A 12,335-nucleotide genomic window follows, 5' to 3' on the forward strand; every position below is an offset into this window, starting at 1 on the left:
GCCTTGACTAGATGGACCTTTGTTGACAAAGTAATGTCTCTGCTTTTTAATATGCTGTCTAGGTTGGTCATAACTTTCCTTCCAAGGAGTAAGCGTCTTTTAATTTCATGGCTGCAATCACCCATCTGCAGTGATTCTGGAGCCCAAAAAAATAAAGTCAGCCACTGTTTCCCCATCTATGTGCCATAAAGTGATGGGACCGAATGCCATGATCTTAGTTTTCTGAAATATTATGAGTACTTAGTATTAAAAGATGCATAAATATGCTATGCCTTAAGACCTAACGAATGTCAGCTCTTATACATCTGTGGCAAACACAAGCAAAAATCCAATTAATTTCTGCGATTCCCAATTTATAATACAAGGAAATGAGAACTCTAAATCCTAGGCCAGGAAATAACAAATAGTAAAAAACAGTATTTAAAATCTCAAAACAACCCATGGAATGAGATGAAATTCTACAGATCATATCACATTAAAGAATTCACTTCTGAGTAACATATAAAGTAAGGATAAATAAGGGCTAGTGTCGGGTGGAGATACGAGAAGATAAAGAAATTACTGGAGTATGTTTTAACTAAAAAAAAAAAGCTACAGTTTTGCAAATGTATGTTAAGGATCTAGTATCCAGAATATATGAAGAACTCTTACAAGTCAACAATAAAAGGACAAGTAATCCAGTTTTTTAAATGGGCAAAGGATTTGAATATATATTTGTCCAAAGAAAAATCAATAAATGGCTAATAAGTACATGAAAAGATACTCAATATCATTAGTCATTAGGGAAATGAAAATTAAAACCACAATAAAATATCACTTCATACCTACTAGGATGGCTATAATTTTTTTAAAAAAGAAAAAAAAAAATCACAAGTACTGGTGAGAATGTGGAGAAACTGCAATCCTCATATATTGCTAGTAGGAATGTAACGTGGCACCAGCCAATATGAGAAAATTGGGCAGTTGCTCAAAAAGTTAGATACAGAGTTTCTACAAGACCCACAATTCTACTCTTAGGTATATTTTAGAGGATTGAAAACATCTGTTCATATAAAACTGGTACACAAATGTTTATAGCAGCATTATTTATAACAGCCAAAAGTAGAAAAACATCAAGAGGTGAATGAAGGGATACACAAAATGTGGTATACCCATATCATGGAATATTATTCAGCCACAGAAAGGAATGAAGTCTGACACATGCTACAATATAGATGAGCCTTGAATACATGCTCAGTGAAAAAAGCCAAATACAAAGGCCACATACTGTGTCATTCCATATATACAGAATGTTCCGAATAGGCAAATCCAGAGATGTAATGTAAATAAGTGGTTGCCTGGGGGTTAGGCAGTGGAGGGGGAATGGGAAGTGAGTGCTAATGAGTATAGTGTTTCTCTTCGGGGTGATAAAAAGGTTCTGGAATCTGGTACTGGTAGTTAACACAACTCTGAATATACTAAAAATCACTGAATTATACAGTTTAAAAATGTAAATTTAAAAATAAAAGGGTAAGTGATATGGTAGGTGAATTATATCTCAAAAAAGCTATTTTAACAAAAATATAAGTAAAATCAAAGATTTTTCATCTGTGGTTCACAAGTCCTGACAAGGCAGGGTTTAGAGGGCAAAGAAAAATAGGTTGAGAGAGTTGAAATTAATAAGATATAAATTAGTCAACTCTTAGTCACTGACATTAGCAGAGTATGGAAAAATATGAATGATTTAATATAATAACAATTATGGGAGTTCCCTGGAGGCCTAGTGGTTAGGATTCTGGGCTTTCACTGACATGGCCTGGGTTCAATCCCTGGTCTGGGAAATGAGGTCAAAAAACAAAAACAGAAACAACAACAACAGTAAAAAAGTGATGAAAAATAAATGCTCAAACACATTAGTCTTCACTGACTCTTAAAATATATTTGGTTTAGAATCAATATCTGCATAAATATTTGAATAAAGGAATGCCCCACATTCTGGGCAGTCACTTCTTTGGCAAAAGAGTTTGAAAATGGATTTTGGGACATACGGAATTCTTAATGGAAATATTAACGGAAAGAGAAACAAGTAGTGCTAAATCATCCAGAAAAATCTTTCCTAACTAAAGAACACCTTCTTGAATGCTGACTGGCTAGCTGATTTTAGCCTCACTTTTTCATATAGTCATGGATGCTTGAACTGTTCTATGGATTTTTCACTTATATTTTGGAGGTTCTCATATCCTGGATTTAAAATGTGTTAGTTTACATACTTTGAAATGCTTACATCTGTTTTATTTATTAACCATAGTGTTACTGATTTTCTAAATTTGATGTATTTCTAAAATCTATCCAAAAAGCAAAAGCTCATATGGTCTTATTTTTGTTAGCTATATGCCAGCATATACCCAACTGGGAAGCTTCCCTAGTGGCTCAGTGGTAAAGAATTTGCCTGCAATGCAGGAGATGCAGAAGACTCAGGTTCGATCCCTGAGTCAGGAAGATTCCCTGCAGGAGGACATAGCAACCCACTCTAGTATTCTTGCCTGGAGAATTCCATGGACAGAGGAGACTGGCGGGCTACAGTCTATGGGATCACAGAGTCGGACACAACTGAAGTGACTGAGCAAGCATTCGTACCCAACTGTGGCTGTACATTTTGTTTAAAGAGGACCAGAAAGTTTTTAGCCAACAAATCTCAGCTTCTACAGACTTCAGCCCCAGAGTTTGGAGGAAATTCTTAACTTTTCAACCACTAAAATAAAACTACACAGGAAAGGCCTCTCAAAGAGCCATGAGGTTGCCCAGCTTTCCTGTCTATTCCCCTCAACTTAGTTCCCTCAAGGAGCAAGCTTTTTTTTTTTTAAGCCTTTATTTTCCACTAAGGGATGAATCAATCCTTTTCTTTTTTTTAAGATTTTAATTTATTTTATTTTTTGGCTGTGACAGGTCTTCAATGCTTTCTCTAGTTGCAGCATCTGGGCTTTTCATTGCAAGGGCTTCTCTTGTTGCAGAGCATAGGCTCTAGGTATGTGGGCTTCCACAGTTGCAGCACATGGGCTCAGTAGTTATAGCTTGTGGGCTCTAGACCGTAGGCTCAGTAGCTGTGATGCATGGGCTTAGTCGCTCCGCAGCATGTGGGTTCTTCACAGACCAAGGATCGAACCCATGTCCCCTGCATTGGCAGATGGATTCTTAACCACTAGACCACCAGGGAAGCCCCTCAAAGTGCAGGCTCTTTACTGGGCACAAATACATTGCCTTTCAGACTAATTTAAAGCATCAACCTAAGCAGACTACAGCCTCTAGAACCTTCCTTGGAGCTGGGAAAGCAGCCAAGTAACTGACATTCAAAAGAATTCCTTCCTGGGTGATGTTCAAAGTATGCATAAATAAGGACCACTGGGTGGGGTTAGGAGGAGTAAACATTTAAAGAAATGATTAGAGCAGGTGCTAATGTTTGACACCAGCTACAATCAGAAGCTAAACTCTGAGAAGAATCCAACATTTATGACTATCAATAGAGGTTGACCGGAGAAGGTAATGGCACCCCACTCCAGTACTCTTGCCTGGAAAATCCCATGGACGGAGGAGCCTGGTAGGCTGCAGTCCATGGGGTCGATGAGGATCAAACACGACTGAGCGACTTCACTTTCACTTTTCACTTTCATGCACTGGAGAAGGAAATGGCAACCCACTCCAGTGTTCTTACCTGGAGAGTCTCAGGGACGGGGGAGCCTGGTGGGCTGCCATCTAATGGGGTCGCATAGGGTCGGACACGACTGAAGTGACTTAGTAGCAGCAGCAGCAGCAGAGGTTGACAGTCCTACCCACCAGTTTTCCCCACATCCCCAGCCCTGCTGAACCCTCTGCTATAGCAAGGCAATGCTAAGCTCTGACCCTGATCCCCGTACCTGACTCCACCATGGAGTTATTAGAGCTACCGGCCTAGAATGAGCAGAGGGAATGGAATTAGCTGTGCAATCTTCCATGCAGTAAAAAAGAAAAATCCCAGAATTATTGGAATTAACAAAAGAGGCTCCAGAAAATGAAAACCTGCAGATGACATAAGAAGAACAAACTCGGAGATCCTCAGTTAAGCAGAGAGAAACAAGGTAGGCAAGGTGCTCCGCGTATCCCCAGGCTGTCTGTCTGCCTACCTCATTGTTCATGTAGTGCAGATCCAGAGGCTGCCCGAACACTGCTGTCACCTTGTGCTCCACATCTTCGTATCTCACAGGCCGGCTGAATGCTATAATTCTGAAACAGAACAGAAGCACGGTTAACTGTGTATTTTAAATGCAGGGTTTAGAAGGTATGACTCCTGAGTGATATTTTCCTTTCTTTTCAAGAGTTCTTTTTATTTTTCATGCAGCTTGCCTTTCTCTGTATTTTTTTCTTCTCTTATCTGCCTTTATCTTTTTACCCTTTCTCTGAGCATCTCTCAGGTTTTTCAATAGTACCCACAGGCAGCACTCAATCTCAATCAATGTTCTACCACTTCAGCTCAGATCTTTCAGTCAATGACAGTTGAGTATCATGGCAGGACACCTGGATTTAAAAACTATGTTCCAAATATTCCTATTAGGAAGAAAACATGGAGATGGGAACCGCAATCCTGAAAACACAGTCTTAACTCCTAAATGACTCACATCCAGGACTTGAAATGTTCTTTTCTACTGTTCATTTTTGACATGCCACAGGAATTTCAATGCTGATTATCCTAAGAATTGACATTTCTCACCACCGAGTCACAGGAATTTCCCTTGAGTTGGTTATATGCCTGATTAGTTTTCTTAACCAGTGACACGTGTGCCTGTAAATAGTGTTGATATTGATGCTTTTCTAGAGAGACTCATTGCTGCTAAGTCGCTTCAGTCGTGTCCGACTCTGTGCGACCCCATAGACAGCAGCCCACCAGGCTCCCCCGTCCCTGGGATTCTCCAGGCAAGAATACTGGAGTGGGTTGCCATTTCCTTCTCCAATGCATGAAAGTGAAAAGTCAAAGTGAAGTCGCTCAGTCGTGTGGAACTCTTAGTGACCCAATGGACTGCAGCCCACCAGGCTCCTCCATCCATGGGATTTTCCAGGCAAGAGTACTAGAGTGGGGTGCCATTGCCTTCTCTGGAGAGACTCACTAGGTCTGTTCAAAGAACAATTTCTATAAATATTAACACATGGTAGAGTAGGAACATGTTCAAAGAGGTCTTAAAATAATTTGTCATTACACATCACAACAAAATTTACAAGTGGGGATAGATGAAACAAGGCTGGCAAAATATTGATAATGTTGAAGCTGGGTAACAGATCCTTGGAGGTTCAGTTTCACATTCTCTACTTTTGTGTGTGTTTGACATTTTTTAAATAAAAAATTTTAATGTATTAGGGATACTGGGGATAGCCAACAATATTTGACATATAAAAGTGACCATATCATAGGGGTCCAACCCAATACTTTAAAACTTATTTAAAACAGAAATAAACAAAGAGATAAACAGAAGAGAATATAAAAAAGAAACTTATATGCATACTACATATGTACATGTATATAAGAAAATGTAGAATTAAAAAAATGTTGGCGTAGGGAAGGTCTTCCTAAGCATTATATAAAGTTACATAAAATACAGAGGCCAAAAGGAAGAAGACAAATTTGACAGCAAGAATTTAAACTGCTGATGGCTGCAGCTTTTAAATTTGTCTGAAGTCTGAGAGGGTTATGCCTCCTGCTTTCTTTTTCCTCAGATTGCTTTGGCAATTTAGCCTTCTGTGGTTCCAAATGAATTTTAGGATTATTTGTTCTAGTTCTGTGAAAAATGTCATGGGTAATGTGATAGGTAAGCCATTGGATTTTCATGAAATCTGGTTGTCTCAAATCAGTGGGCATCATGAAAGTCATATCTAGAACTGAGCTGTTCAATACAGTAGCTACTAGCCACAAGTGGCTATTTAAATTTAAATTGATTAAATTTAAAATCAGCTCTTTCAGTCCCATCAGCACATTCAAGTGCTCACTAGATACTGGAGAACACAGCTATGCTGCTACTGCTGCTGCTAAGTCACTTCAGTCGTGTCCGACTCTGTGTGACTCCACAGACGGCAGCCCACCAGGGTCCACCATCCCTGGGATTCTCCAGGCAAGAACACTGGAATGGGTTGCTATTTCCTTCTCCAGTGCATGAAAGTGAAAAGTGAAAGTGAAGTCGCTCAGTCGTGTCCAACTCAGCGACGCCATGGACTGCAGCCCACCAGGCTCCTCTGTCCATGCGATTTGCCAGGCAAGAATACTGGAGTGGGGCGCCATTGCCTTCTCCGGAACACAGCTATAAGTCACCCCTTTTTATACCCAGGTCTACACATGCAGATCAAAAATATCTGGAAAAAAAAAATTTTCCAGAAAGTTCCAAAAAAAGCAGAACTTGAATATGCCCCATGCTGGCAACTATTTACATGGCATTTACATTGTCTTAGCTTTGTAAGTAATCTAGAGATGATTTTAAGTATACACAAAGATGTACATAGGTTACATGCAAAGACTGCACCATTTCATCCAAAAGACTTGAGCATCCGAGGAGTTTGATATCCACAGGGGGCCCTGGAACCAATTTCCTCAGCTACCAAGGGATTTCTGCAGAACATTTCTATTAGAGTGGAAGTTCTACTGAACAACGTTGATAGGCTATTAGTATAATCCTTCACGCAAAGCCTAATATCTCAGGGAGATAATTTCTCTATAACTTTTCCTTCATCTGTCACTACCTTCATTTCTGAAAATTATATTGTTGAATATATTAATTTATATCCACCAGGAAATCCATCCATATTGTAATCCTTATATTTTCCCCCCTCAAATCAACCATCCCAAGCATTAATCAGGTGCTATCTTTAAAAAAGAGAGAGAGAAAAAAGTAAGTGCTACCTAGATATGGGTTATCTAGATATGAGTGTTTGATGGATTCTTTCGAGAGAATACCTTTCTATTAATTCTTTTGTAATTAAGGAATTACTAAATTCCATAATAATTAATTCCATATCCCCTTCATCAGGACCTCAGCAATGGTTCAAAAGGGGTCCACCTTTCCGAATAAAATACCAGATCACTCAGATGTCCCTAACACAGTCAGAAAAAGATCAGGCTCAGAGATAAATTCTCCTGCGTCAGGCCTGGTGATGAACCATTTAGAACTTCCAAAACCATTTAAAAGCAGCCCAAAAGTCTGATCAAGGTCAAGAAACCAGGACTCCCAGGTTAGTTAAGATCTAAGCTGCCACCATCACCTTAAATAACTGGCATTTTCAGGCTAGTACTTCAAAGACGAGTCTAACACCCAGCACAACCATCCCCACCAGTTCAAAAGGCAGGCCCCTTTTGAACTGTGGCTGAGGTCCTGATGAAGGAGATATGATTTACTATAAGGAATAAATAGAAAGGTATTCTCTCAGAAGAATCCATCAAACACATGTATCTAGATAACTCATATCTAGGTAGCACTTAACTTTCTCTCTCTTTTTTAAAGACAGCACCTGATTAATGCAGGGGATGGTTGATTTGAGGTGGGGAGGGAATACAAGGATTACAATATGGATGGATTTCCTGGTGGATATAAACTAATACATTCAGCAAGATCATTTCCAAGGAGGGAGATCTTAGTCTACAGTCCTCTTCTGCCCTCCTGAGGCTAAGAGGGAGGAAAGTTCAGAGTCTGATGCCCACCCATCCAAAGCAAAGGGAAACTCAGCCCACCAGAATGGATATCTGGCAATGACGAAGGGGAAAAGTCACTACTTCTTTCTTTCCTCTTTTCTGTAAATTCTAAGTCTATAAGAGCCTACAACATTTAAATAGATACTGTTCCTAGTCCTGTAAAAAGTAAAGAAAGCCCACAGAAATATTTTCAACCAAATCTTTAAGATATGAAATACATGAAACCAGAGCTGTCTGGCACAGAGCAGCTTGAACGTGGCTTCGCCACACAGACTTTATAAAGTCCTCAATTCCATACACAGTACATGAACAGTGAAACACCATGGCTCCAGAAAACAGCTCCATAAAAAGAGCATGCAGTTCTCAAAATCTTGATACCAACACTGCTGCTCGGGGCTTCAAAAGGCCATTCCTGCCTGACCACCTTAAATATTTGTGGTTTTGATCTGGCAGCATCTCTGAAACTAAACACACACACTTTCTCAGTGTAAGTCTGCTCACTGTAACTATATACCACTTAGGGAACAGGAATTCAGGAGAGCGTAACTGCGTAATTAGGCTCCAACACAATCGAGCCTTTGATTTCGTATCTACTTCTGAAAACTCTCGGCTGCTCTGAGTTTGGCAATCCCTCCAAAATCCAGTCCGGTCAGAAGTGTGAAAAGCAGCAACAATGAAGTGACAATTTAACTTCCGTGCTACTGGCAGGTCCTAGAACAAACAGCTGGGGACAGAGCTAAGAAAACCTTCTTCCCTCCCGGCCTGGAACAGCCCTAGAATTTACCTAGCAGCAGCAGGCAGGCCCTGGCTCTGGAGATGGCCCTTTGCACAGTGTTTCCACCTCTGACCAACTTGCAGGCTTCTGAATGTATCTTTTTAAGGAAAAGCAGAGCCACAGATCTCCAGAGCTCCAGAGCTAGTTTGAGAGTGGGCTGAAAGATGCCAGCAGCAGAGAACTTTCAGGACAAAAACGTTTGAAGGCACTTAAGGTCCTCTGGGGGCTTCCCCAGTGGCTCAGCAGTAAAGAACCTGCCTGCAATGCAGGAGCCGAAATAGATGTGGTTCGATCTCTAGGTTGGGAAGATCCCCTGGAGAAGGAAATGGCAACCCACTCCAGTATTCTTGCCTGGAGAATCCCATGGACAGAAGAGCCTGGCAGGCTATAGTCCATAGGGCCACAAAGAGCTGGACACGACTGAAGAGACTGAGGACGCATGCGAGGTCCTCTGGTGACTGGTAAAATAGGAGGGTCTTACCCTCATAGGTGTGCTCTTTGCCCTCCAGATGTTCACAATAAAGGAAAAAGGGCAGGGCAGTTATCCGTGAGGGAGAAAGGCAGAGAGCAAGAAACAGATACTGAAAAGCATGCTTGTGCATATACATGCTACATACATGTACACAAAGTGTCCCAAATATCCCCTGACCAGAGTTCTATATGCTTTCTTAAAGATTTTCCTTAAAATAACTTGGAAATTAAATGAAGTCATATTTTTCTCCACTGAGAACTTCTATCTTGACTTCCTACAAAAACCTTAATATTGAAAATGGGAAAAGGATACAAGGGTTTGTAACAGTACTTTCACTTCCCCAAGGTAAGATACAGAATGCAGACTGAGAACTCTCTCTATGTCCTCAAATGAGCTGAAATCTTTCACAATTGAGGGACTTAATGCAGCTTCCCATGACCTAGAGACATTTTAAAAAAACTTCCAATTCACCCAACATGACCCCTGATGTGGACAAAACCAGGGACACTCTTTCAGGACAGGAATGGCAGCACATCACAGGAGAAGCCTCCTCTCCCTCTGATGGCACAGGGTCAGCATGTCTGGAAGCTATGACTCAGTGGAGCTGGAGCCCTGACTTCCTCCCCCAGCACAATAGTGGACCTCACAGCAGCAGAATAAGAGCAGAAGGGTAAAACATTAGCAGTTGATGCTTTAAGACCAGAAACAAGGTTCAGTCAATATGCCAAACCAAGCATGCAACATTCCCCTTTATGCCCCGTCAACCCCATTACCCAGCCAGGGACCCCACACGAATCACTCCAGGGAGATGGCTCTCACAAGCTGCACGCTTTCTGAGAAATGGGGCACAGCTGACACAGCCACTCATCGGAATGCAGACTTACCGCCTTTCCCCGTTGTGCTCAAACTTGATTCTGACGTCACTCTGCCAAAGAAAGGATAGACAAGTTAGCGGGTTTTCTGGCCTGTGTCACTCCTGCCCCACCCAGGTAGCCTCCAGCTGCCCTTCAGCAACATTAGGCAGCATCCCTGAAGGCTCCTTTGGAGCTTCTCTGCCCTGACAGCACTCTTGTCACTGAGTTCTAACCTCTGGGGCAACAAAGGTCTTGGGACAAGAACCCTCGGGGTTGCCCAGCTCAGGAGATCTGCTCTGACATGTCATCTCTAAGTTCACAAGTTCTATCTCCACAACTGGCTCTGGAGCTGCTCCCACTATGTCACCACCTCTGGGCCAGGATACCATTCCTTCTTGGCTGACCTAACTAAAAAGAAAAAAAAGTCTTCATAGTGATAATTCTAGCTATATGACCACAACCAAGTTACTTATCCTCTATAACTCAGTTCTTCCATCTGCAGAATAGGGCTAAATACCTAACTCACAGAATTGTTATGAGAACTAAACAAGAAAATGTAAGTAAAATACTTAATACACAGTAGACATGCAATAAATGGTTGCCACTGGTACCAATGATTTCCACTATCCTATCACGGCTGCCCTAAGTGGGAGTAGAGTGGCACTCTGGACAAATACCTTATAATTGCTCCCAGTTTTAGCCTAGATGACGATCAGGGTACCCTATAAGCTCTGGGAGAACAGGAATCATGCCTCTCTTAATTCCGTAGCTCCAGGGACAAGCAAACGTAATGGTATATAACGTTTGTGCTTAACAATATTTGTTAAATGAATTCACTGACTGAAAAACACAGAGTTGAGTATAAGTATCAGAAACAACAGAAAGAAGGGGTGTTAGAAGGTTAAGGAACAAATCAGGGAGGAAGAGATACTATAAAGGTCAAACAAATAACTTGAGGGAGTTAGAAATGATAGGAAAAGAGAAGAGATACTACAGAAGAACAGGTACAAGGGAAAAAGAAAACTAAGATTGTCAGGAAATCAACAAGCAATAGAGATAAAGGTAAGAAAGAGTTCATAGTCAGTGAATGAAAATAATACTGAGGCAGACCAAAGACTGTGGCTTTGAAGAAAGAAGAGGGTTTCAGGACATCTGAAGATGAAGAACATAGAGCAGGCAGAGAAGATGACAGAAAAAGGAGAAAGCTGAAAGGTGGGGCAGGTGCACAAAGGACTTCCCCTTTCCAGGAGTCGGGAGGGCTAGAATTCTCTTCCAGTCAAAGGAACTAGACTGATGATTCTAACTTACACTCTACAAATTTACACTCTAAAGACTCTAATTACACTCTAAAAAACCCTAAAAGCTTTTGTTTATGTATATGATATCTACAGATATTTGCCTTATTACAAATTAAAACTAAGAAAACTTAAATTTTATTCATCTAAAAATAATTTAAAACCATTATGTGTTAACATAAGCACTTTTTAAAAACTGTATGTTTTTTAAAAAGTGACGTGAGATGGAGTGCCCTGGTGGCCTAGTGGTTAGGATTTGGCACTTTCACTGTGGAGGCACAGGTTCAACTCCTGGTCAGGGGAGTATCCTCTATGCCATGAAACACGGCCAAAATACTGGGGGTGGCGGGGGGGGGAGGGGAGAAAGAAAAAGTGAAGCAAGAGAGTGGGAAACTCTTTAATGCATGGCTTCATAGGAGACGGCTGGGTTCTCAGATCAGCTTCTGCTTTCAAACTATTGTGACAACATGTATCATGTAGCCTCTGGAAAACTCTACTGTACTTTTTTAAGAGTATGAGGGTGAAAAGGGCAAAGAACATCTTAGTACTATTATGAAAATAGTTTTAACCTGAGGGACACCCTAAAGGTTCTTGGGAACCTGGTAGGGGACCCAGAACACACCTTGAGAGTCACTGAATTAAAATATAAGAATACAGCCTCTAACCCACTATTTTAAACTCAAGGAAATAGAGGCTTAAAGAGCTGCTGCTGCTAAGTCGCTTCAGTCGTGTCCGACTCTGTGTGACCCCATAGACGGCAACCTACCAGGCTCCCCCGTCCCTGGGATTCTCCCCAAAAATTCACATACTAAACAGTGGACAGCAAAGCTCCCTGGAGTAACAGGCCTGCACTGTGACAACTCTTCAAAATACAGCCCTGATACAGCCCACTCACCCTTTGATTTAACATATGGACCACTTTATCCATCATCAATAATATGACAGTAGCTGACATTTATAGAGCATTTACTATGTACTACGCCTTGTTCTAAGTATGTTACATGCATCAATTAAACTAACCCTCACAACAGGAACTCCTACGATCCCTATTTTACAGGAGAAACTGAGTTACAGTGAAGTTAAATAAATTCTCTCAAGATCATAATGCTTTAAAAGAAGCCTAAATAGGCTACAAGGAGAAGGCAATGGCACCCCACTCCAGTACTCTTGCCTGGAAAATCCATGGACGGAGGAGCCTGGTAGGCTGCAGTCCATGGGGTCGCAAAGAGTCGGACACGACTGAGCGACTTCACTTTCACTT

At 41.2% G+C, this 12,335-nt stretch overlaps 1 protein-coding gene across 4 annotated transcripts in view; it reads right to left on the reverse strand.

The window, feature by feature from the left end:
- MAP3K3 (mitogen-activated protein kinase kinase kinase 3) overlaps nucleotides 1–12,335 on the reverse strand; it is a 56,109-nt gene that overhangs the window by 33,469 nt on the left and 10,305 nt on the right. For all 4 annotated transcript variants that reach the window (XM_010856454.1, XM_010856453.1, XM_010856456.1 and 1 more), the window contains 2 exons: nucleotides 9,810–9,850; nucleotides 4,137–4,236 (listed from right to left, as the gene is read on the reverse strand). In XM_010856454.1, the coding sequence (XP_010854756.1) occupies nucleotides 4,137–4,236; nucleotides 9,810–9,850 (141 nt within the window). The remainder of the gene's footprint in view (nucleotides 1–4,136; nucleotides 4,237–9,809; nucleotides 9,851–12,335) is intronic.

Source organism: Bison bison, unplaced genomic scaffold (genome assembly GCF_000754665.1).
Source record: "Bison bison bison isolate TAMUID 2011002044 unplaced genomic scaffold, Bison_UMD1.0 scf7180017864371, whole genome shotgun sequence".
NCBI classification, from domain to species: domain Eukaryota; kingdom Metazoa; phylum Chordata; class Mammalia; order Artiodactyla; family Bovidae; genus Bison; species Bison bison.